Raw genomic sequence first — 21,841 nt, 5'->3', positions numbered from 1 at the left:
GTCGACGTAATGGGCACCCCTGATCTAATGTCTTTGATCTCTCACCGACATAGATGTTTTCTTTGTTTTAACAATCGTTTTCCCCACACATCCGCATAAATCATTTCCTCAGAAGGCGTTGCACTGGCGAGATATAGGAAAGATAGGGGGTGGGCTGGAGGTCTGTCGTCGGTACTGCAGAATGCAAGCCAGCGGGGGTCTCCAAGGTCATTATCGCCACCACCGAGTCCGAGCCCCTGGGAAGGAGTCGGGATTGATTAATGACAATGTGAGGGCTTGCAGGAGGAGAGCGACCCAGATTGCAGGGCTACACAGTATTAGCACCACTCGTTCCGTACTATAATTTATCTTTGTCTTTGAAAACTTTAAAATCATCGTAGCATGTGTAGATAAAATACGCTTAATTTTTTGTACATTTGGAGTGAAGAAAACAGACTTCAAAGGGGAACATTATCAGCAGACCTATGTAAGCGTCAATATATACCTTGATGGTGCAGAAAAAAGACCATGTATTTTTTTAACCGATTTCCGAACTCTAAACGGGTGAATTTTGGCGAATTAAACGCCTTTCTGTTTATCGCTCTTTTTGCGATGACGTCAGAACGTGACGTCTCCGAGGTAATAAGGCAATAGCTCGTTGAGAAATGTTGTTCTAAAACTGTTCGACAATTTGCTTACAAATTGGTGACCCTCGCCCCATCCTTGTTTGTGAATGACTTAGCATTTCATGGAAGCTGCTTTTAGACCCAATCATGGCACCCAATTACCCTGCACACCTGTGGGATGTTCAATATAAGTGTTTGATGAGCATTAAATAGACTCCCTTTTTAGACCAGTTGATCTGCCGTTTCTTTTCTTTTTCTTCTATGTCCCACTCTCCCTTGTGGAGGGGGTCTGGTCCGATCCGGTGGCCATGTACTGCTCGCCTGTGTATCGGCTGGGGACATCTCTGCTGATCCGCCTCCGCTTGGGATGGTTTCCTGTGAAAGGGACTCTCGCTGCTGTGTTGGATCCGCTTTGGACTGGACTCTAGCGTCTGTGTTGGATCCACTTTGGACTGGACTCTCGCGACTGTGTTGGATCCATTATGGATTGAACTTTCACAGTATCATGTTAGCCCCGCTCGACATCCATTGCTTTCCTCCTCTCCAAGGTTCTCATAGTCATCATTGTCACCGACGTCCCACTGGGTGTGAGTTTTCCTTGCCCTTATGTGGGCCTACCGAGGATGTGGTGGTGGTTTGTGCAGCCCTTTGAGACACTAGTGATTTAGGGCTATATAAGTAAACATTGATTGATTGATTTCTCAACTTTATCAGTATTTATTTCCAACTATCTCAACTTCTTTGTCACGTGTTGCTGGCATCAAATTCTAAAGTTAATTATTATTTGCAAAAAAAAATGTCTTTATCAGTTTTAACATCAAATATGTTGTTTTTGTAGCATATTCAACTGAATATGGGTTGAAAATTATTTGCAAATCATTGTATTCTGTTTATATTTACATCTAACACAATTTCCCAACTCATATGGAAACGGGGTTTGTTCCTTGTAGGTACTCAAAGCGTTTTGAGAATATTTCCACATTCACACATTCACACACTGATGGCGGGAGCTGCCATCCACGGAACTAACCGCAAACCATCAGGAGCAAGGGTGAAGTGTCTTGCTCAAGGACACAACGGACATGACGAGGTTGCTAGAAGGTGGGGATCGAACCCGGAACCCTCAGGTTGCTGGCACGGCCACTCTCCCAACCTCGCCACGCCGTCCCTAGTAGGACTGCTCGTTTGCTTTTCTCACCACGACAGGGCGAGACCATCCTTGCCCAGGCACACCCTCCTGGTTTTGGAGTATAAATATTTGGGCTTTTGGCACCAACCGCTGGACATGATCAGACCAATCTAAGTGTATGAGCATGAACCAAAGAAGCCGACTCCCATGAGCGGCAAAACGTCTTCTAAGACTAACCAAACAGTCCAGTTGCGATCGATTGAATGCCCTGAGATGACAGTGACTTTGATGAATGAGAACATTTGTTACATATATTATTCTTTACTTGTTCTATTATTTGTTTACATATGCAACTTTTTTCCATGCTGCCACAGAAAGACGGGTTTGATGCCACTACTTTGTCCACCAAACGTTTTATACTGTGCGTGAATGGACAAAAATGAGCTTTGTCGATGTTATTGACTTGTTTGAGTGCTAATCAGGCATATTTGGTCCCTGCATGACTGCGAGCTAATCCATGCTAAAGTGATAGTTGTTTGTGTGTCATTATAGACCACGGCAAACGTGACCCAGCTTGCAAAGATTGTCTTAAATCCGTTCGAAGAAAATGGATATCGGTTTCCTTTAGCATGAACACACACATCTACACCTTCGGCCATTCTAAGCCAGTCATTTCCAGGAGTTATTTCACCCTCTGAGAAGCCGCTGTTTTCCATTGTTGTAAAAATGTGTAGAACAAAGACACAATTTTAACATTTGCATCAGCACCTCCGAGTCCGAGTCCACGGTTCTCGCCCAGAAAAGGGTGGAGTGCCATCTCCGGGTTGGGGAGGAGACCCTGCCCCAAGTGGAGGAGTTCAAGTACCTAGGAGTCTTGTTCACGAGTGAGGGAAGAGTGGATCGTGAGATCGACAGGCGGATCGGTGCGGCGTCTTCAGTAATGCGGACGTTGTACCGATCCGTTGTGGTGAAGAAGGAGCTGAGCCGGAAGGCAAAGCTCTCAATTTACCGGTCGATCAACGTTCCCATCCTCACCTATGGTCATGAGCTTTGGGTCATGACCGAAAGGATAAGATCACGGGTACAAGCGGCCGAAATGAGTTCGGGTCTCTCCCTTAGAGATAGGGTGAGAAGCTCTGCCATCCGGGAGGAACTCAAAGTAAAGACCGCTGCTCCTCCACATCGAGAGGAGCCAGATGAGGTGGTTCGGGCATCTGGTCAGGATTCCACCCGAACGCCTCCCGAGGGAGGTGTTTAGGGCACGTCCGACCGGTAGGAGGCCACGGGGAAGACCCAGGACACGTTGGGAAGACTATGTCTCCCGGCTGGCCTGGGAACGCCTCTGGATCCCCCGGGAAGAGCTAAACCAGGGGTGCCCATTACGTCGATGGCGAGCTACCAGTCGACCGCGGGGGGTGTGTCAGTCGATCTCCAGCCAGGCTTTTAAAAAAAATAGACCTAAAAATGAGTGATCATCAATCTTCACCAAGACGTCACTTAAATGACATTCACGGTACCGGAGGGTCTTGTGAGATGACGCTGGCTGCTGCAAGATCATTATTATGAAAATATGACCGAGAGGAAGGCGAGAAACACTTTTTATTTCAACAGACTCTCGCGCCGTACCTTCCGTCAAAACTCTAAAGGCCGACTGCACATTTCCTATCTTCACAATAAAAGCCCTGCTTCATGCTGCCTGCGCTAACTAAATACAGAGTCTCGGAAAACTGGCGTGCACAAGCGATCCCTCAGAAAGCTGGCGTGCACATCACTTGTGCACGCCAGCTTTCCGAGACTCTTATTTTGTTAGCGCAGGCAGCATGAAGCAGGGCTTTTATTGTGAAGATAGGCAATGTGCAGTTGGCCTTTAGAGTTTTGACGGAAGGGACGGCGTGAAAGTCTGTTGAAATACAAAATTGTTTCTTGCCTTCCTCTCTGTCATTTTTTCATAATAATGAACTGGCAGCAGCCAGCGTCATCTCACAAGACCCTCGGGTGCCGTGAATGTCAATCAAGCAAGCTACGGAATTTGCCGCCAATGTTTTTCTTGTAAAGTGTATGGAAGCTGGATGAATTAGATGCCAAAAACCAACCACTTTCATGTGGTATTGTACAGAAAGGACAACTTTTTTTCTCCTCCATTTGAAAATGTGGGCGTTATCATCATTACTGTCTGATTCCAATCAATGCAAGTCATCAGAATCAGGTAATACACCAACTTATATTCTTGTCTTTGTGAAAGAAAGACATCTATATGTGTTACACATGCTTGTATTATCATTAAACACATTTAACTTGTTTACAAAAATGTCTCTTTCATAAATAAATAAATATAAATGATATATATAAATGAGGTAGATCCCCTCGAGTTGGTCAATTGAAAAGTAGCTCGCCTGCAGAAAAAGTGTGGGCACCCCTGAGCTAGACAAAGTGGCTGGGGAGAGGGAAGTCTGGGCTTCCCTGCTTAGGCTGCTGCCCCCGCGACCCGACCTCGGATAAGCGGAAGAAGATGGATAGTTTTTCTACATGGCAGTTTGTAGATGTAAGCATCCTAAATGGTAAACAGTCTGGCGAGCACACAATGCACCAACTGCGATCCCCCGCCCCCCTCACACCCACCACCCATTTTCCAAATTCCCCAGCTGATGTATGTGAAGAGACAGAGAGGGACTCTGTGCTCTGGGGGGGGAAAAAAAAAAAAAAAAAACACGCAGTCAGCTGCACTGACGACGCTCTTGTTCGCAAAGAAAACAGCAGCGCCAGTGAACGCCGCAGCAAAGACGACATTTTTTTCCGGTGTGTTTGGGGGTTGATTATCGAGCTGCTTTGCTATCATTAAGTCACTTTGGATTGCTTAAACGAGGCAGGCCCAACAACTGAGGAGCTTTCTTGTTTGGTACCGCGTCCCCGTGTACCTCGCTGGGTGTCTTCAGGAGAGAGAGTACGGAAACATTGATTACTATTCAATTTGCCGTCTCTTTGTGAAGGAACAACATGCTCAGCACCGAATCAAAAAACACATTGGCATTAACAGCTGTGGCTGTAGGCAACCTCCTGAGGTATTTTTTTTTTAATTATGGGCACCTCAGACTGTGGATGCTTTTAAAAAAAAAGGCTTAAAAACACTTCTTTTAAAAAAAAAAAAAAAGCATTTTTATAGATGTTCTAGTTTTTATATTTTATTTAATGTATTATCTTTTTATTATTATTTTATTTGTATTTATTTATTTTTTAATACTTTGTAGCACTTTGAGGTTGTTTGCTCAATGTAAAGTGCTCTTTGCGAATAAAATATATTATTGTTATTATTATTACACAAGCCACAACGACATCCTCGGTTCAGAGCCCACTTAAGGGCAAGGGAATGTGAATGACTATGAGAAACCTTGGAGAGGACCGCAGATGTGGGTGACCCCCCCCCTCCTCCTCTAGGGGAGACCGGATGCAATGGACGTCGAGTGGGTCTAGCATAATATTGTGAAAGTCCAGTCCATAGTGGATCCAACATAATATTGTGAAAGTCCAGTCCATAGTGGATCTAACATAATAGTGAGAGTCCAGTCCATTGTGGATCTAACATAATAGTGAAAGTCCAGTCCATAGTGGATATAACATAATTGTGAGAGTCCAGTCCATTGTGGATCTAACGTAATAATGAGAGTCCAGTCCATAGTGGATCTAACATAAGAGTGAGAGTCCAGTCCATAGTGGATCTAACATAATAGTGTGAGTCCAGTCCATAGTGGATTTAACATAATAGTGAGATTCCAGTCCATAGTGGATTTAACATAGTAGTGAGAGTCCAGTCCATAGTGGATCTAACATAATAGTGTGAGTCCAGTCCATAGTGGATTTAACATAATAGTGAGAGTCCAGTCCATAGTGGATCTAACATAATAGTGTGAGTCCAGTCCATAGTGAATTTAACATAATAGTGAGATTCCAGTCCATAGTGGATTTAACATAGTAGTGAGAGTCCAGTCCATAGTGGATCTAACATAATAGTAAGAGTCCAGTCCATAGTGGATATAACATAATAGTGAGAGTCCAGTCCATAGTGGATCTAACATAATAGTGAGAGTCCAGTCATAGTGGATCTAACATAATAGTGAGAGTCCAGTCCATAGTGGATCTAACACAATAGTGAGAGTCCAGTCCATAGTGGATTCAACATAATAGTGAGAGTCCAGTCCATAGTGGATTTAACATAATAGTGGTAATCCAGTCCATAGTGGATATAACATATTAGTGTGAGTCCAGTCCATAGTGGATCTAACATAATAGTGTGAGTCCAGTCCATAGTGAATTTAACATAATAGTGAGATTCCAGTCCATAGTGGATTTAACATAGTAGTGAGAGTCCAGTCCATAGTGGATCTAACATAATAGTAAGAGTCCAGTCCATAGTGGATATAACATAATAGTGAGAGTCCAGTCCATAGTGGATCTAACATAATAGTGAGAGTCCAGTCATAGTGGATCTAACATAATAGTGAGAGTCCAGTCCATAGTGGATCTAACACAATAGTGAGAGTCCAGTCCATAGTGGATTCAACATAATAGTGAGAGTCCAGTCCATAGTGGATTTAACATAATAGTGGTAATCCAGTCCATAGTGGATATAACATATTAGTGTGAGTCCAGTCCATAGTGGATCTAACATATTAGTGAGAGTCCAGTCCATAGTGGATTTAACATAATAGTGAGAGTCCAGTCCATTGTGGATCCAACATAATAGTGAGTGTCCAGTCCATAGTGGATCTAACATAATAGCGAGAGTCCAGTCCATAGTGGATCCAACATAATAGCGAGAGTCCAGTCCATAGTGGATCTAACATAATAGTGAGAGTCCAGTCATAGTGGATCTAACATAATAGTGAGAGTCCAGTCCATAGTGGATCTAACATAATAGTTAGAGTGCAGTCCATAGTGAATCTAACATAATAGTAAGAGTCCAGTCCATAGTGGATCTAACATAATAGTAAGAGTCCAGTCCATAGTGGATCTAACATCATCGTGAGAGTCCAGTCCATAGAAGGGCCAGCAGGAGACCATCCCAAGCGGAGACAGGTCAGCAGCGCAGAAATGTCCCCAACTAATGCACAGGCGAGTGGTCCACCCCGGGTCCCGACTCTTGTAGTAATTCTCCAGTCTAGCTGGGTGAAATAAATGTCACATAATAGTGTTAGTTAATTGGAAGTCAGAGGGGGGATCACCTGAAACATACAAAACATCTTTTAACGGCTTAATCGCTTTTATTGAGAATAAAGACTGAACTGAGTGACCTCACGCATGCAGACTCACCGTGAGACCGCTTCGCCTCGGTGACCGTCTGGCGGGGATAATAACCTTCCCCAAAGACGCTTTCCAAATTCCCCTTGAGCCGACGTCTCCCATGACCTATTTTCATTACGGCAGACGGCCGGTGACTCTCCACTGAGCGCTAAATGGAGAGAAGACAATGCACAATCCCGAGCGGAGCCTGGATGGCTATTTACCCGCCGTCTGACCCGACCCAAACCATGACTAATGCTAAAAGTCTTAATTTGAGACCTGTGGTTCATGGCCGCCTCGCGCTGAGTGGGACGACGCTTTATTAATTGCTTTATTGTGGAAGGGAAGCAAGTGGTCCTCGAGAGATGCTTAAGGGGTCACACGGGCCAGCGTTTAATAACAACTCGTGAAATGCGGCAGAACAGACTGCTAACGTCTTGTGGTGCTCCCTTGGGAGTCTGATAGCGAGAACGAGGTGGTTGGTGTAATGGTGGACACAAGGACGGCTGGACCTAGAGTCGGGGTTGCCCTTGATAGATTGATTGGTGGTTAGCTAGAATGAACAGACTGTTGGGCTATAGGTTGCTAAGTCATTAGGGAGATACGTTTCTGTAGAGGTCGATGACTAAGGTAGTCTTACAGTAGACGAGACAAACATTCCAATGGTTGGAATAGAGAAGAGGGTAGGGTAGGTTGATAAGTCGGTAGGGTAGTAGCCAGCGAGAAGGTATATTTTTGAGGTGACAGGTTGTAAACAGAGGTTATCCAGAATGAACAGACTGTTGGGCTATAGGTTGCTAAGTCATTAGGGAGATAAGTTTCTGTAGAGGTCGATGAATAAGGTAGTCTTAAAGTGGATGAGACAAACATTCCAATGGTTGGAATAGAGAGAAGGGTAGGGTAGGTTGATAAGTCGGTAGGGTAGTAGCCAGCGAGAAGGTATATTTTTGAGGTGACGGATTGTAAACAGAGGTTAGCCAGAATGAACAGACTGTTGGGCTATAGGTTGCTAGGTCATTAGGGAGATAAGTTTTTGTAGAGGTCGATGAATAAGGTAGTCTTAAAGTGGATGAGACAAACATTCCAATGGTTGGAATAGAGAGAAGGGTAGGGTAGGTTGATAAGTCGGTAGGGTAGTAGCCAGCGAGAAGGTATATTTTTGAGGTGACGGATTGTAAACAGAGGTTATCCAGAATGAACAGACTGTTGGGCTATAGGTCGCTAGGTCATTAGGGAGATAAGTTTTTGTAGAGGTCGATGACTAAGGTAGTCTTACAGTAGACGAGACAAACAAAATTTGCTGAAAGCCCGCACTTAATCTCAGGACAGGGAGACAATACTTGCTAGTTAGCATCATCTAATTAGCTCACATGAGCCACAACGTTGACGGCTGTCTACTTTGCCGCGAATCATATTTGAACGATGACAATCCGAACAATGTTAGTTCCAAACTTGTTGTAGTTGTTGAGTATTCATTAGTAGCCAGCGAGAAGGTATATTTTTGAGGTGACGGATTGTAAACAGAGGTTATCCAGAATGAACATACTGTTGGACTATAGGTTGCTAGGTCATTAGGGAGATACGTTTTTGTAGAGGTCGATGAATAAGGTAGTCTTAAAGTGGACGAGACAAACATTCCAATGGTTGGAATAGAGAAGAGGGTAGGGTAGGTTGATAAGTCGGTAGGGTAGTAGCCAGCGAGAAGGTATATTTTTGAGGTGACGGATTGTAAACAGAGGTTAGCCAGAATGAACAGACTGTTGGGCTATAGGTTGCTAGGTCATTAGGGAGATACGTTTTTGTAGAGGTCGATGACTAAGGTAGTCAGTCTTAAAGTAGACGAGACAAACATTCTAATGGTTGGAATAGAGAGGATGGTAGGGTAGGTTGATAAGTCGGTAGGGTAGTAGCCAGCGAGAAGGTATATTTTCCAGGTGACGGATTGTAAACAGAGGTTAGCCAGAATGAACAGGCTGTTGGGCTATAGGTTGCTAGGTCATTAGGGAGATACGTTTTTGTAGAGGTCGATGACTAAGGTAGTCAGTCTTAAAGTAGACGAGACAAACATTCTAATGGTTGGAATAGAGAGGAGGGTAGGGTAGGTTGCTAAGTCGGTAGGGTAGTAGCCAGCGAGAAGGTACAAACCCCGTTTCCATATGAGTTGGGAAATTGTGTTAGATGTAAATATAAACAGAATACAATGATTTACAAATCCTTTTGAACCCATATTCAGTTGAATGCACTACAAACATATTTGATGTTCAAACTTATAAACTTAATGTATTTTTTTTTTTGCAAATAATAATTAACTTAGAATTTCATGGCTGCAACACGTGCCAAAGTAGTTGGGAAAGGGCATGTTCACCACTGTGTTACATCACCTTTTCTTTTAACAACACTCAATAAACGTTTGGGGACCGAGGAAACTAATTGTTGAAGCTTTGAAAGTGGAATTCTTTACCATTCTTGCTTGATGTACAGCTTCAGTCGTTCAACAGTCTTGTTGTCGTATTTTACGCTTCATAATACGCAACACTTTTTTGATGGGAGACACGTCTGGACTGCAGGCGGGCCAGGAAAGTACCCGCACTCTTTTACTACGAAGCCACGCTGTTGTAACACGTGGCTAGGCATTGTCTTGCTGAAATAAGCAGGGGCGTCCATGCTTGGATGACAACATATGTTTCTCCAAACCTGTATGGACCATTCAGCATTAATGTGTAAGTCACCCATGCCTTGGGCACTAATACACCCCCATACCATCACAGATGCTGGCTTTTGAACTTTGCGCCTATAAAAATCCTGGTGATTATTTTCCTCTTTGTTCCAGAGGACACCTCGTCCATAATTTCCAAATATAATTTGAAATGTGGACTCGTCAGACTACAGAACACTTTTCCACTTTGCATCAGTCCATCTTAGATGAACTCGGGCCCAGCGAAGCCAGTGGCGTTCCTGGGTGTTGTTGATAAATGGCTTTCGCTTTGCATAGTAGAGTTTTAACTTGCACTTACAGATGTAGCGACCAACTGTAGTTACTGACATTGGTTTTATGAAGTGTTCCTGATCCCATGTGGTGATATCCTTTACACACTGATGTCGGTTTTTGATGCAGTACACGCATTGTTTTTTTTACGAAGCCACGCCGTGTAACGTGTTGAATGTGGCTTGGCATTGTCTTGCTGAAATAAGCAGGGGCGTTCATGAAAAACACGGCGCTTAGATGGCAGCATATGTTGTTCCAAAAGCTGTATGTACCTTTCAGCATTAATGGTGCCTTCACAGATGTGTAAGTTACCCATGCCTTGGGCACTAATGCACCTCCATACCATCACAGATGCTGGCTTTTGAACTTAGAGTCGATAACAGTCTGGATAGTCCGCTTCCCGTTTGGTCCGGATGACACGATGTCAAATATTTGTGAAGTGAATTATATTTATATAGCGCTTTTTCTCTAGTGACTCAAAGCGCTTTACATAGTGAAACCCAATATCTAACTTACATTTAAACCAGTGTGGGTGGCACTGGGAGCAGGTGGGTAAAGTGTCTTGCCCAAGGACACAACGGCAGTGACTAGAATGGCGGAAGCGGGAATCGGACCTGCAACCCTCAAGTTGCTGGCACGGCCACTCTACCAACCGAGCTATGCCGCCCACAAATATTTCCAGAAACAATTTCAAATGTGGACTCGTCAGACCACAGAACACTTTTCCACTTTGCATCAGTCCATCCGAGATGATCGCAGGCCCAGAGATGCCGTTGGCTTTTCTGGATGTTGTTGATAAATGGCTTTCGCTTTGCATAGTAGAGCTTTAACTTGCACTTACAGATGTAGCGACAAGCTGTATTTAGTGACGGTGGTTTTCTGAAGTGTTCCTGAGCCTATGTGGTGATATCCTTTAGAGATTGTTGTCGGTTTTTGATACAGTGCAGTCCGAGGGATCGAAGGTCACGGTCATTCAATGTTTTTTTCCCGGACATGCCGCTTACGTGGAGTGATTTCTCCAGATTCTCTGAACCTTTTGATGATATTATGGAGCGTAGATGTTCAAATCCCTAAATTTTTTGCAATTGCACTTTGAGAAACGTTGTTCTTAAACTGTTTGACTATTTGCTCACACAGTTGTGGACAAAGGGGTGTACCTCGCCCCATCCTTTCTTGTGAAAGACTGAGCATTTTTTGGGGGGAAGCTGTTTTTATACCCAATCATGGCACCCACCTGTTCCCAATTAGCCTGCACACTTGTGGGATGTTCCAAATAAGTGTTTGATGAGCATTCCTCAACTTTATCAGTATTTTTTGCCACCTTTCCCAACGTCTTTGTCACGTGTTGCTGGCATCAAATTCTAAAGTTAATGATTATTTGCAAAAAAAAAAAGTTTATCAGTTTAAACATCAAATATGTTGTTTTTGTAGCATATTCAACTGAATATGGGTTGAAAATGAATCATTGAATTCTGTTTATATTTACATCCAACACAATTCATCACCTCATATGGAAACGGGGTTTGCAGATGGATAAAAAACAAAACACTATACTGCTCAGTTTAAAATCCTTTATTAAGCTTTGTGTTGCCTTAGAGAGGCGGACATGAAGACTAGAAGAAGAAGAAGACATGGTGGGAGGTGGTAGGTTAAATTTCACCTCCTCTCCCTCATTAGAATTCCGTCATCAGTCTTCCCCGCCGAGCAGGGTCTCGACATGTCACGCTTTATTAATGGCCCCGGGAAGCGTTATTGACCTGGACCTTCTGCTCCCCGGCTCAGCCGCTGCCTTTTTCTGACTCCAAAATTCCTCCATCCTCCAACCCCCGTCCTCGCACCAGGACGCTGCAACATAACCCCACTCATTGATTATGCACCCGGCCTCTTTCTGCTTAGCGCAGCTGCAGCACACACCTGCAGCCTTGAGGTGATGCAGTGGCTCTTGACTTTTCTTTCTTTCTTTTTTTTTGTGCTTTAAAAGAATAACACACTCAGAGATTAGCAGCTCTTATCATGGAGGACCATGTTCTATACAGGTATTGTGTGACATGATGCTGTTTGCTACTGGTGTTATCATATTTGCCAACCTTGAGACCTCCGAATTCGGGAAATGGGGGGAGGGGAGTCAGAGCGTGGTTAAGGGGGGGGGGAGTATATTTATAGCTAGAATTCACTGAACTTCAAGTATTTATTATATTTATATATATATATATATATATATGTGTATATGTGTATATATATATATATATATATTAGGGCTGGGCAACGATTAAAAATTTTAATCGAAGTTAATCGCACTATTCCTCCAATTAATCGCGATTAACTGCATTGTATACGCAAAGCCCAATAATGAATTCAAAAGTAGTGTGTAGTGCACCTTTATTGGAATATTCTCCCACATGAACAAAAGCGCCAAAACATTTGTTGTGCAAACACAATTTAAATCAGTCCTTGTTAAACAGTAGCAGTTAAATAGCATATTTGATGAAAATCAACTCCAAAAATGTAAACACAAACATTTAAGCTTATTGCCACTGCCAGGGTATTTAAGTTATCCTGCTTGTTATGGAAAATAAATATAATCTACATACAAATCTCTGAGCCACAATCATAACATCTGAACAGGCAATTTCTGAGGTAACAGCAGAAACATTTTTTTTATCAGGGATCTTATGTTTAAAAAACCTATATTATAGGTAGTGGGCTGTTTTAGGGAATTTTTGATCAAATTATCCATAGTAGCAATATTAATAATGTTGTGTTTATTCTGCGTAGTGCACTTAAAATAATTATGACCATATCTAGGAATTGATATGATGGGAATTTTCCGATTGTTTGCCTGGTGCTTTGATAAACTGAAGGCATCATATACATGGTACTATATTGTGATGTTATGAGCCAGGGGAAAAAAGAACTACCCTACCCAGCATGCAACAGGAGTGAGGAGCATGTATAGGTTGTGTCGCCATGACGGCATCTTGTATGTTGTGATATGCACGCTCTGAAAGCAAACGTTAAGAACTCAGCCAACACTCCTGGTCTGCATTATTCATAAATAGACAGACAACACATATACTCCGCTGCTTCACAGGCCGCTGGATGTAGCCGGCAAAGTATTCCCATGCTAGCTAGCCGCTCTAGCAAGCACGCCTCATTCAGTCCAAAACGGCCCGATCTATCCACATCCAGAATTGTCTGGCGGTCGTAAGTGATCCCGGAGTGACCACGCTGTAAGCCAGCCAGGACATTTGCAGAATTGTCCGGTATTTTTGCCAAATGTTCCATCTTTACCAAGAGCCCCTCCACGCCAAAGTACATCCGGGAGATGCCATCTTGTTAAGAAAAGGCGTTAACAAAATAAAAGCATGTAAACAACATACGCAAATGTGCGATAAAATAATTGTCGGCTTTAATAGATTGATGAGTTAACGCGTAATTAACGCATTAATTTGCCCACCTCATATATATATATATATATAACCTATTTTATGGGCTTGCCTCTTTGTGATAAGTTCCTGTTATAAGCTGTTATACAGTGTATGCCTTGAGCTCTTATTTTGAAGGCGCTAAGAGCAGAAGTGGTGAGGCGTTGTAGTGGTGAGGCGTTGTAGTGGAGCGGCGGTTTGAAAGAAAGGAAATAAAGTGGTCCTCGTGTAAAACTGGAGCCTCCGTGCTTGGTATTTTGTAGTTTTATACAGTATAGGCGACCTATATAAACCCTCGGTTACAAATATATATATATATATATATATATATATATATATATATATATATATATATATATATATATATATATATATAGCTGAAATTCAAGTATTTCATATATATATCTATATGTATATGTATGTATATATGTATATTTATATACAAAATAAATATTTCATTTGTATATATGGCTAGAATTCACTGAAATCCAAGTATTTCTTCCTTTAATATAAGAGCTCAAGTTATATACGGCGTGGCGCAGTGGGAGAGTGGCCGTGCGCAACCCGAGTGTCCCTGGTTCAATCCCCACCTAGTACCGACCTCGTCACGTCCGTTGTGTCCTGAGCAAGACACTTCACCCTTGCTCCTGATGGGTGCTGGTTAGCACCTTGCATGGCAGCTCCCTCCATCAGTGTGTGAATGTGTGTGTGAATGGGTAAATGTGGAAGTAGTGTCAAAGCGCTTTGAGTACCTTGAAGGTAGAAAAGCGCTATACAAGTACAACCCATTTATTTATTATATATATTTATTTTATTATATATATCCATCCATCCATTTCTACCGCTTGTCCCTTTTGGGGTGTATATATATACATATATATATATATATATATATATATATATATATATATATATATCCATACAGAAAGATCCCGAGCCCTGGATTGAACCCAGGACTACTCAGGAGCTTTGTATTGTGAGGCAGATGCACTAACCCCTGTCCCACCGTGCTGCCTTTTATGGTACATGATTTATTTATTATTTATTTGTTCACTGTTCTGTTACAGAGAACAAGGGAGATGGATAAACTTGCTATGGTATGAAAAGGCGTAGGATTAAATAAGCTCTGCTTCTTCCTTCTCCTTTTCGGCCGTGCTGTGGAATTGTGTGACTCATTACGTTGTATCCTATGCATGTTCCAAATGAACCGAAACTGAGCTGAACACAATTTGCAATTTAAATGTGTTTTATATGAAATATCAATATATTGATATTTCCACCATTTTTTTTCTCAATGAAGGGGAGTGTAGTCATGAAGACAGAGCCTCGTTTGTAAACACTGTGCAATCACGCCCCCGTCTGGGTGCCTGGGACATTACAGTAGGAACGCCATTAATGACTGCCATGAATGGACGAGCAGGATGTGAGTGTGTTGCTCCATTGTGGCTCCTCTTTTGCACAGATGAGCACATTCCCGAAATCCCAAAAAAGTGGTCGCCCCTGAATAAAAGCGGCTTGTGTCGCCTGAATGGATGTATTCTCCAGCGTTCCCATGATGCACAAACACACCAAATTCAATATCCGTTTCTGTTTTTGTTTTGTTTTGTCCCCCCGCAGTCGCACAACACAATGGTCCCGCTTCTGTTCTTGGTGGCAACAACAACAACGGCCAATTCCAGCAGCAATGGCAACCGTACACGAGGTAAGACGCTCACCGCTTTGCCCGGCAGACGTGATTATTATGCAATCTGTGCGGCGATAATAACTCGTTATGACTCCCCGGCACAATGAACGGCTGATTGTGTAGTGCTTATGAATGCGGCGACAAGGCGGTCCTGTGTGCGCTTGTGGCTCCATTCTGGGAGCCCTCTCTAAATGAGCTGATGCCAATCTCTGTTGGCTAAATAGTGCTGAAGCCAGTCACTAAATCAACCGTGTGGCCATAGGGGAACGTGGCAGGAGCTTTGATGTAGTATTTGCACTGTACACACTGTAAATATTGTATACACAGTCGCGATCAAAAGTTTTTATACACTTTTTTTCCTCCAACCATATCACCAGGTATTGTGGCCAAACAGCTCAATTTTTTCACAAGGACAAAGATAAGACCTTCTGGAGGACATTTTTGTGGTTAGATGAAACAAAAATTGAGCTGTTTGGCCACAATACCCAGCAACATGTTTGGAGGAATAAAGGTGAGGCCTTTAATCCCAGGAACACCAAACCTACCGTCAAGCATGGTGGTGGTAGTATTATGATCCAGGCCTGTTTTGCTGCCAATGGAACTGGTGCTTTACAGAGAGTCAATGGGACAATTACCTCCAAATTCTACAGGACAACCTAAAATCATCAGCCCGGAGGTTGGGTCTTGGGCACAGTTGGGTGTTCCAACAAGATAATGACCCCAAATATATGTCGAAAGACCATAATTTCTCCTCCAAACATATTCCTGGGTACTGTGGCCAAACAGCTAAATTTTTGTTTCATCGGACATCCCAAGGATAAAGATAAGACCTTCTGGAGGAAATTTTTGTGGTCGGATAAAACAAAAATTGAGCTGTTTGGCCGCAATATGTTTGGAGGCGAAAAGGTGAGGCCTTTAATCCCAGGAACACCAAACCTACCGTCAAGCATGGTGGTGGTAGTATTATGATCCAGGCCTGTTTCGCTGCCAATGGAACTGGTGCTTTACAGAGAGTCAATGGGACAATTACCTCCAAATTCTACAGGACAACCTAAAATCATCAGCCCGGAGGTTGGGTCTTGGGCACAGTTGGGTGTTCCAACAAGATAATGACCCCAAATATATGTCGAAAGACCATAATTTCTCCTCCAAACATATTCCTGGGTACTGTGGCCAAACAGCTCAATTTTTGTGTCATCTGACATCCCAAGGATAAAGATAAGACCTTCTGGAAGAAATTTCTGTGGTCGGATAAAACATAAATTGAGCTGTTTGGCCGCAATGTGTTAGGAGGCGAAAAGGTGAGGTCTTTAATCCCAGGAACACCAAACCTACCGTCAAGCATGGTGGTGGTAGTATTATGATCCAGGCCTGTTTTGCTGCCAATGGAACTGGTGCTTTACAGAGAGTCAATGGGACAATTGCCTCCAAATTCTTCAGGACAACCTAAAATCATCAGCCCGGAGGTTGGGTCTTGGGCGCAGTTGGGTGTTCCAACAAGATAATGACCCCAAACACACATCAAAAGAACACAATTTCTCCTCCAAACATATTCCTGGGTACTGTGGCCAAACAGCTAAATTTTTGTTTCATCGGACATTCCAAGGACAAAGATAAGACCTTCTGGAGGAAATTTTTGTGGTCAGATGAAACAAAAATTGAGCTGTTTGGCCACAATACCCAGCAATATGTTTGGAGAAACAAACGTGAGGCCTTTAATCCCAGGAACACCACACATACCGTCAAGCATGGTGGTGGTAGTATTATGATCCAGGCCTGTTTTCTGCCAATGGAACTGGTGCTTTACAGAGAGTCAATGAGACAATTACCTCCAAATTCTTCAGGACAACCTAAAATCATTAACCTGGAGGTTGGGTCTTGGGCGCAGTTGGGTATTCCAACAGGACAATGACTAAATCAGGCTAGTGTCACGACGTGGTTTGCGCAGCTTACCGCGGGGTTCGTTCTCCCAAAATGCAGACAGACCATTCGGGACAAAGCGTGCAGGTAAGAACATGATTTGATTCTCGAAAAATCAAAGTAGTACAACAAAACGGAACACAAGGCGAAGGCACAACGTGCTGATTGCACTTGGAAGCATACTTGCCAACCTTGAGACCTCCGAATTCGGGAGATCGGGTGGGGATATATATATATATATATTGAGGTGGGCGGGCGGGGTTAAGGGGGAGGAGTATATTTACAGCTAGAATTCACTGAAATTGAAGTATTTCATACATTTATATACTAGGGGTGTAACGGTACGTGTATTCGTATTGAAACGTTTCGGTACGGGGGTTCGGTTCGGTTCGGAGGTGTACCGAACAAGTTTCAACACGACATTTTAAGTAGCGTACCGCACATAGTGTAAAGAATGCACACCCAGGCACAACACAAGCCCTGCTAGCAGCAACAGGGCTACGATAGACGGACCATACCTCCTCTTTTGCGGGGCTGTCCGGGTGGAGTTTCTTAAATGTCTCAAATGTCCTGCATTTTAAGTTAGGGGTGCGTGTATTTTCAATGTACGTTCGGGGTTAAGAAGGGGTTGAAAACAAAACAAATTGTGCACACAGCAGCATTGGTGAGGGAGGGGCAGAGACAGTGAGAGCGAGAGAGTTATGATAAACGGCCAGGCTCTGCTTTTTATCCATAGATTTATCAGATTTGATCTTTTATTATCTATAGCAGGGGTGTCAAAAGTGTGCCCCGGAGGCCTTTTGCGGCCCACAGCTAATGTTTTAAAGGCCCACGGCACATTGTAGAAATACTATTAAAATAAACAAAAACCTAACAAAAGTGAAATGAAAAAGCCGAAAAGTTAAATGTAATTTTAAAAAAGTTTCAATGTTGACTAGTAAAACAAAGCTGTTTTTTTTTTCTTTCAAACTGTCATTGCTCAAAACATAATATTGAATCAAAATCAACGTTATTATGAATTATTGACCTATCCCAAGGTTCCCATTACTTCACATCAATATTCCACAAATAAAAATATTTTTGGGGTGGAAGATTTTGCAAATTTAGTAAATAAATAACTAAAACATTTATATTTTCTTGTATTCTTACTGTACCGAAAATGAACCGAACCGTGATCTCTAAACCGAGGTACGTACTGAACTGAAATTTTTGTGTACCGTTACACCCCTAATGTGTATATATATATATATATGTATATATATATATAATATATATATATATATATATATATATGTATATATATATATATGTATATATGTATATGTATATATATATGTATATATATATATATGTATATATATATGTATATATATATATATGTATATATATGTATATATGTGTATATATATGTATATATGTGTATGTATATATGTGTATGTATATATGTGTATATATATATATATATGTATATATATGTATATATATGTATGTATATGTATATGTATATGTATATATATATATATATATATATATATATATATATATATATATATATATATATATATATATATATATATATATATATATATACACATATTAGGGATGCACCGAAATGAAAATTTGTGGCCGAAGCCGAATAAAACTTAAACGCTTGGCCGAAGGCCGAATACCGAATAATGAATGCAGTTTTTCAAAAAAAAAATTATATTGCATAAATAGCCTAGAATAAATATTTAGACATGTTTTTCAAAAGAAGTAATTTTTTTATTGAATATTGACATTTTTTTAATATTCCATAGCCTTTGCTTTTCAAAAAAAGCACAAAGTTTTTCATTTATATTAGGCCTTCAAACAAAACATGCATTCCAAAAAGAAATAAAGTGCATTAAAGTGGATAAACCCACAACAAATGAATTATTGTCATTTTGGCAAAACTCTGCTTAGCCACAGTAGATATGCTAATAATGTAAACAGAAGGCTCAAGTAAATCTCAATAAAGTGTGTGCTTGTAACCTCATACACTTATACAGGTAGCCTACACAACAGGCTAATAATGTAAACAGAGGCCCCACTAAATCTCAATTAAGTGTGTGCTTGTAACCTCATACACTTATACAGGTACACAACATATCCCAACGTCACTGCACGTTGGTTGATTGCGTCACCGCGTCAAAAAATTGCGTCACACGCCACTATTCGGCCTTGTTTTTAACTCATTCCATGGCTTTTTTTGCCATATTCGGCCGAATATATTCGGTTACCGATTAATCGGTGCATCCCTAATATATATATATATATATATATATATATACTATATATAAGAAATACTTCAATTTCATTGTTCATTTATTTACATATACACACACTTAACACTCCTCTACTCATTGTTGTATTTGAAAGTGCAATACTTTGCAGCAAGTAGCAAAGCCTTGGAAGGAGCATAAGTATGGGCAGCATCTGTGGAATTTAATTTGCAGGAAAGGAGTGAGTTCAGGGTTGAATTATTCATCCTCATTCTATTGTCTGTCACTATCTTTCTAACCATACTCAACACCCTATTGATGACTTGCAAGCGTACTTCTTCTTCTTACTCGTCGTCGTCGTGACTGTCTTTTTACTTCCTCTGCTTCGTCTCCTTCTTGTTGTGTGTGCAGTTGTGCAGTCTCCAAAAGCCGTAGATGTTTGTATGGAGGAAAAGCTGAGGTGACGAATGGCTGTCGTCACTCAGGTCCACCTTGTTCACTTCCAGCCTTGTTGTCCGGCTGGAAATTGTTAGAAATTCCAGGAAAATGGTCGACCCGGGAGATTTTCGGGAGAGGCACTGAAATCCGGGAGTCTCGCAGAAAATTTGGGAGGGTTGACAAGTATGACGTGGAGCCAAAGCAAATACTTAGCGCAGGAAACATAGAACTATAGACATGGAACATTCGCGAAACTGTGGCATGAAATAAACAAGACTTACGTAGTAGGTAGCATGAAGCAAACCGTGGCGAGCAAGGTGAATAAATAGCTCTCTGATTAGTGTAGGCCTGGGCAATTATTTTGACTCGGGGGCCACATTTAGAGAAGAAAATCAATCAATGTTTACTTATATAGCCCTAAATCACTAGTGTCTCAAAGGGCTGCACAAACCACTACCCCATCCTCGGTAGGCCCACATAAGGGCAAGGAAAACTCACACCCAGTGGGACGTCGGTGACAATGATGACTATGAGAACCTTGGAGAGGAGGAAAGCAATGGATGTCGAGCGGGTCTAACATGATACTGTGAAAGTTCAATCCATAATGGATCCAACACAGTCGCGAGAGTCCAGTCCAAAGCGGATCCAACACAGCAGCGAGAGTCCCGTTCACAGCGGAGCCAGCAGGAAACCATCCCAAGCGGAGGCGGATCAGCAGCGCAGAGATGTCCCCAGCCGATACACAGGCGAGCAGTACATGGCCACCGGATCGGACCGGACCCCCTCCACAAGGGAGAGTGGGACATAGGAGAAAAAGAAAAGAGACGGCAGATCAACTGGTCTGAAAAGGGAGTCTATTTAAAGGCTAGAGTATATACAGATGAGTTTTAAGGTGAGACTTAAATGCTTCTACTGAGGTGGCATCTCGAACTGTTACAGGGAGGGCATTCCAGAGTACTGGAGCCCGAAATGAAAACGCTCTATAGCCCGCAGACTTTTTTTGGGCTTTGGGAATCACTAATAAGCCGGAGTCCTTTGAACGCAGATTTCTTGCCGGGACATATGGTACAATACAATCGGCAAGATAGGCTGGAGCTAGACCGTGTAGTATTTTATACGTAAGTAGTAAAACCTTAAAGTCACATCTTAAGTGCACAGGAAGCCAGTGCAGGTGAGCCAGTACAGGCGTAATGTGATCAAACTTTCTTGTTCTTGTCAAAAGTCTAGCAGCCGCATTTTGTACCAACTGTAATCTTTTAATGCTAGACATGGGGAGACCCGAAAATAATACGTTACAGGAATCGAGACGAGACGTAACAAACGCATGGATAATGATCTCAGCGTCTTTAGTGGACAGAATGGAGCGAATTTTAGCGATATTACGGAGATGAAAGAAGGCCGTTTTAGTAACGCTTTTAATGTGTGCCTCAAAGGAGAGAGTTGGGTCGAAGATAATACCCAGATTCTTTACCGAGTCACCTTGTTTTATTATTTGGTTGTCAAATGTTAGAGTTGTATTATTAAATAGAGGTCGGTGTCTAGCAGGACCGATAATCAGCATTTCCGTTTTTTGGGCGTTGAGTTGCAAAAAGTTAGCGGACATCCATTGTTTAATTTCATAAAGACACGCCTCCAGCTGACTACAATCCGGCGTGTTGGTCAGCTTTAGTGGCATGTAGAGTTGGGTGTCATCAGCATAACAGTGAAAGCTAACACCGTATTTGCGTATGATGTCACCTAGCGGCAGCATGTAGATGCTGAAGAGTGCAGGGCCAAGGACCGAACCCTGGGGCACTCCACACGTTACCTTAACGTAGTCCGAGGTCACATTGTTATGGGAGACACACTGCATCCTATCAGTAAGATAAGAGTTAAACCAAGACAGGGCTAAGTCTGACATACCAATTCGTGTTTTGATACGTTCTAATAAAATATTATGATCGACGGTATCGAAAGCAGCGCTAAGATCGAGGAGCAGCAACATAGATGACGCATCAGAATCCATCGTTAGCAATAGATCATTAGTCATTTTTGCGAGGGCTGTCTCCGTCGAGTGATTTGCCCTGAAACCGGATTGAAAGGTTTCACATAGATTGTTAGACGCTAAGTGTTCATTTAACTGCTCCGCAACAATTTT

The 21,841-nt window shown here is 42.2% G+C and overlaps 2 protein-coding genes across 2 annotated transcripts in view; both read left to right on the top strand.

Annotated features, from left to right (window-relative positions):
- The window catches only part of LOC133557233 (receptor-type tyrosine-protein phosphatase epsilon-like), a 275,984-nt gene that overhangs the window by 143,341 nt on the left and 110,802 nt on the right, over positions 1 to 21,841 (top strand). The gene's annotated exons all lie outside the window — the stretch shown is intronic.
- Positions 14,828 to 21,841, top strand: part of LOC133557142 (receptor-type tyrosine-protein phosphatase epsilon-like) — a 45,068-nt gene continuing 38,054 nt past the window's right edge. The window contains exons 1-2 of the mRNA XM_061907386.1: positions 14,828 to 14,842; positions 15,037 to 15,121. Coding sequence (XP_061763370.1) covers positions 14,828 to 14,842; positions 15,037 to 15,121 — 100 coding nt within the window. The remainder of the gene's footprint in view (positions 14,843 to 15,036; positions 15,122 to 21,841) is intronic.

Source organism: Nerophis ophidion, linkage group LG08, assembly GCF_033978795.1.
Source record: "Nerophis ophidion isolate RoL-2023_Sa linkage group LG08, RoL_Noph_v1.0, whole genome shotgun sequence".
In the NCBI taxonomy this organism is placed as follows: Eukaryota; Metazoa; Chordata; class Actinopteri; order Syngnathiformes; family Syngnathidae; genus Nerophis; species Nerophis ophidion.
Note: the sequence above shows the minus strand (reverse complement) of the source record. Positions and strands in the feature narration are given on the sequence as shown.